Source organism: Octodon degus, unplaced genomic scaffold, assembly GCF_000260255.1.
Source record: "Octodon degus isolate 3935 unplaced genomic scaffold, OctDeg1.0 scaffold00037, whole genome shotgun sequence".
Classification (NCBI taxonomy): Eukaryota; Metazoa; Chordata; class Mammalia; order Rodentia; family Octodontidae; genus Octodon; species Octodon degus.
In genome coordinates, this window is record NW_004524613.1 from 5,569,552 (window position 1) to 5,574,761 (window position 5,210).

A 5,210-nucleotide genomic window follows, 5' to 3' on the forward strand; every position below is an offset into this window, starting at 1 on the left:
AGAGGAGAGGAGAGGAGAGGAGAGGAGAGGAGAGGAGAGGAGAGGAGAGAATAATTAGGAGAGAAGACTTAAGAGAGAAGAAAATGAGCCATCCTATCATGGGAAAAGAGGGTGGCAGGAGACTTATAAACCAGACAACCAGTGGGTCTTTGGGAATGCTTACATAAGCAGCCTTCGGTCTTGGTCCAGAGACCCCTTCTCAAAGACATCTTCAAATCTTCGCCGAATTACATGGATATTCCTGGGAAAAATGAACAAGAGGCAAAGGCAGTGGGCCCCATGTTCTGAGTGTGTTCCTCCCTCTGGCACAGCATCCCTGGAGGTCCTCTTTTACTTACCTGGCCAGTAGCTCATTTTCTATGGCACGTTGGTCAAATATGTTCCTTTCCTTCTCTTGAGCAATCAGGAGCACCACAGCACTGGCGAAAAAAACACAGGTAGCCTGAGGCTGCTACAGGGCTTATCCTTCCTCTGTTTTATTCTTTTTAGAAATAAAAGAACACAGCTTCCCAGAAAGAGCTGAGTTTCCCTCAACTCTAGATTGTCTCAGGTAAAGACACCTGAGGCTATAGCACATTACTTTCTGAAAATAAGAAACTTGGGGGAAAAAAAGTGGAACTATATACTTCCTCCAGTGAGTAGATGAAATATTATAATGTCAATTTTTGTACAAATTAAAATTTAGATTTAAAAACATCTCATAACCATAAAGGATTTGGTTTCTTAGAATTTAATGATTCATTTCTAACATGATTTTCATGTCTGAAAGAATAAATAATTGGGAATATAGACAAATGCTTTGAGCTAGGCATGGTGGTACACAACTTTAATCTTAGCACTTCTGAAGTCCAAGGCAGGAGGATCTCAAGTTCAAGCCCAGCCTAAGTGATTCAGCAACTTAGCAAGGCCCTGTCTCAAAATAAAAAATAAAAAAGAGCTGGGGGTGTTGCTCAGTGCAAAGGCCCTGTATTCCATCCCAATGTGTATGTGTGTGTGTGTGAGGAGTGGGGATCAGAATATTTTGTAAATAAACAATAGTAGGAGTCAGGCGCTAATGACTCAATCACTATACTACAAAGCATATCATGGAAGAATGGGCATCTTGCATGCACTGTTAGATTAGCTAAATGGAACCCTATAGAAATTCATAAAGCCGGTTACAAATAAGGCATTATTTCTGGGGGCCTCCCAATACTTTTGTGATGTTCATAGGGTTATGTTTGGTCTCATGGTATTAATAGGCAAACTGGGGCTTACTGGACCCATTCCTCGCCATTTACTCATGTTTTTTTGAATAAGCAGGGGTTTCAGTACTGAGGGAAAAACTCATACCAGAGAAATATCTGTTTAGTTGCCAGTTAAGCTATCATGTTTTGTTTTGTTTGGGGGGTTTTGCAGAGACAAGATCATGCTATGTAGGTTGGCATGGAACTTACTATGTAGCCCATGCTGGCCTCAAATTTGTGGAGATCTTCCTGCTTCAGCTTCCTAAGTACTACAATTACAGATGTGTGCTACCATGCCTAGCCCTCAGTTCAGCTGTTTTAGGTGTCAAAGAGATCAGGTCCCTCACCAGATTTATAATGTCAATGCTTAGCAGCACCAAACTCATTTTTACTGAATCTATACTGCATTAGGCTTATGACCTCTCGCTAAGACCTTGCAGAAACCCAGACTTTGGCTTAGGATGCTAAGTGTCTGTTTCTGACTTCCAGTACTTGCCTCTTATCTGTTTGTCTCAGCTTCTCCCTACCTAGGCTGAACCTCTTGGATTAGACTATTTGCCTAACTTCTTTCCACTTGGCCAAAATATAGGTCTTAATATGTCCCTCTGCCAGCCTGCCTGAAATCTTATGAGGTCAGATGTAAATCCTGATTTGAGCTGGACATCTGAGTGGTAAGCTAGGAGTGGTGCTATCATAAGCCATCTTGCCCTGAAAGCCAAAGGCCTTGCTCTTCATTTTGCAACCTGACCTGCTCTGCTCAAGGGTAAGTGTGTAGGAGGGTGGCACTTGGCCCAGGTGGCCCAGTTCCAAGACGAGGTGGAGGAGGAAGGCTGGAGGCTATAGGTTTAGGTAAAATTTCATGCTTTGCCTTATTAAGTTAGCCTGCTACCTACCAAAGGAAGCCAGACCAGAAGACATATTGTATCTCCTCCTGCCCTCAATTCTGAGCAGTATGAATTGAGTAGGACTAGGAGAGCTGTCAGCCAAGGAGAAGGCAGGGGCATACTTGCTGGGAGGGAAGACCTCTCTCTGGGTACTAGTCATGGCTCCACTCTTATTCTCCTTGAGCAAGGTAGTTTCTTTCTCTCCTAGGGCCCTAATTTTCTTATGTATGTAATGAGTGCTAATTAGATCACAGTTCTTAATCATTTAGTACCAAGAACCCCCTTTTCTTATTCTATTCATTCCAATTCCAAGATTGCTGACTTGAAAGAATTTATCTAAATTAAAATAATTCATTGTACAGGCTTACTTGGGGGGAGTTGATTTTTTTTTCCCCAGAAAAGTCTCACTGTGTAGTTCAGGCTGGCTTTGAACTCACTATATTTCCCAGGGTGGCCTTCAACTCCTGCCTCAGAGTAATGGGATCACAGGCATGTGCCACTGTGCTTTTACAGGCTTCCTTAAAAAAACATCAAAAGCATGAAATGATTAACAAAAATTCATCTGCTCTACAAATTCTTTTTTTTTTTTTTTTTTTCATTTATGTATTTAGTATAAGGTCTCAGTACGCAACTCAGACTTGTAGTGATCTTCCCGTTTTCAGCCTCTCCAGCACTGGGATTACAGGCATGTGCTACCATGCCGGTACTCAGTGGCAGGCTCAGCATGCCAGTGACAGTGGGGCCAGTGCGGCATGTAGTGCCTGGGATCAAACCTGGTCCCTGCGCTAGCCTTGGCAGGCACTTACTCTGCTGAGCTATCTTGCTGGCCTTGCTCTACAAATTCTTGAGAGCAGAATCCATACTATGGGACTATACCTCTTCAAGGCAGTAAAAAGCCAGGCTTTAGAGGCAGATAAGTCTAAGCTTATTAGTTGTATAATTTTGGGCAAGTTACTGAATCTTTCTGGGCCTTAGTTTGTACAAAATAAAACTATCAGAAGTCTAAAGTACTTACTATTTTTATTATTATTACCACTACTATTGAATATATCACATAATGAACAACATTAAGTTTTTAAAAGCTTTTTTAAGATCCATAATGTCATTTAATTCTCACTTCCATCCCTGTAGGTATTATGATTACCCTTACTTTATAAATAAGGACACTAAAATTCAGAGAAAAGATCTGTCTTGCCTAGGTCACATGCTGGGTCTGCAGAAGAGCCTGTCCCTCTCTCTCAACGGGAGAACCCAATTCTGACTGAGGTGCCACATAGCTTTTACCCACCAGTGCCAAATTCATGTTGTTCACAGCCTGGCAGGAGAAGCCCTTTGCACTGCTTGCCCACCAACAGTTCCCTCACTGACCCGTCTCTGGCTTCAGTCTCTTAAAATGCAAGCTGGCCATGAGTGCTTCTTGACGAAGTATTTTTCTGGTGACTTCTGAATGCTCAGAGCTTGAGGTCTCCTAGGTCTTAGTGAGGCTTAGGAAGCCCAAAGAGGATCTGTTCAAGGCCAGAGTGATTAAAAATGCAGGGTCTGGAAGGGGGTACACTCTGTTCTGCCGCCAACTCACTGTTTGATCTTCATTTCACTTCACTTCTCAGAACCCGAGTTTCCTCATCTATAAACTACCTACCTCAGAGCATTTACTACAAGGATTCATTGAGACCTTGAACATAAATTACTTCACACAAGGTGGGGCATTATTAAGTCCTCATTAAGAGATAACTATTAATGTCGTATTAACATTGCAATAACAGTTTTGCAGCCATTAATTAAATCATTTATGTTCAGACATCTGGAATGGCTGAAAATTTGGAGAAAGCAAAAAGCAGTTAAAATGTACTATTAAGTCAAAGCTTATAAATTTCTTTGTCAAAGAGGGTCTCTCACTCTTTACACACAATCATTAACCTGGGTCACTTGTTTACCCAAATCATAACAAACAGAAAGGCGGTACAGGGATGGTAGTGAATGATTTCAAATTTAAGCACACAGACATCTGTAAAAAGTGTGAGCTGATAATTGGGAAACAGACCAGAAAACCATAAAGAAAATGAATGAGAGCTTAAAGCCCAACAGGGAAGTTACTGGTACAGGTGAAAAGCCTTAAATATTTCTCTAACCCTAGATGGCACCACTGTATTTCAACAGGATGCAATCACTGAAAATCATGATACCCAGCCAACAACAAAGGTTAAATTATCGTCAGCATTCCTCAGCTAACTAAGTGATCTATTTTTAAACTGTTCCATTGCTAGAGATGGAACCCAGGGCCTTCCGTGTGCTGTTAACCTACCCAGGTTAGGTTAAGTACTCTACCACCAAACTATACCTCCGCCCTCCCCCTTTTGTTTTGGTACCGGGATTGAATCCAGGACCTTTGCACTGAGCTACATCTCCAGCCCTTTTTTATTTTGAGACAGGGTCTTGCTAAGTTTGCCAGGCTGCGCTTGGACTTTTGATCTCCTGCTTTAGCACAGACATGCATGTGCCACCAAGCCCAGTACTGCTTATTTAAGATGACAGTGGAAAAATCCATTAATATAATTTTGGGATTTCAAAGTATAAATTTCTATTCCCAGAAAAATCCCTTCATCCCCTAAAGATGTCAAGCAAAGAAATTGCTGTACCCATGAATGCTGAATCTAAAGCAGGATACTGCTGCCACTTTTTTCTCCTTCCCTTGAGGCAGGGACTCACTATGTCGTTCAGGCAGGCTTTGAACTCAGGCTGGCCTTGAATTTGCAGCTCATCCTCCTAAGTGGTAAGATTACAGGTGTGTACCACTATGCGCAGACCACTTTTTTTCACATGCTTACTTGGCTGAGCCATACAGCTCCCAGGCTTTGGCAATTCCCAGGGCCAGTCCCTCGCCGGGATTATTGGAGAGAATCTTGGCAGCTTCTTTGGTCTTACTCAGGACACTGAGAACATGTCTGTTGGAAGTGAGATGGCTATTCAGTAACAAAGACCCATCTGCTCACAAGCCCATAGCTACATATAGGAACAGTTAGCTGGGGAGATGGCTCAGTGGAATAAGCACTTCCCTGGCAAGCGCAAGGGCCTAAGTTCAATCCCTGGTTCCACCAAAAAA

At 42.4% G+C, this 5,210-nt stretch overlaps 1 protein-coding gene across 2 annotated transcripts in view; it reads right to left on the reverse strand.

Annotated features, from left to right (window-relative positions):
- Gss (glutathione synthetase) overlaps positions 1 to 5,210 on the reverse strand; it is a 24,984-nt gene that overhangs the window by 9,331 nt on the left and 10,443 nt on the right. For both annotated transcript variants that reach the window (XM_004630839.2, XM_023714782.1), the window contains exons 6-8: positions 4,936 to 5,052; positions 339 to 419; positions 164 to 241 (exon numbers count right to left, since the gene is read on the reverse strand). In XM_004630839.2, coding sequence (XP_004630896.1) covers positions 164 to 241; positions 339 to 419; positions 4,936 to 5,052 — 276 coding nt within the window. The remainder of the gene's footprint in view (positions 1 to 163; positions 242 to 338; positions 420 to 4,935; positions 5,053 to 5,210) is intronic.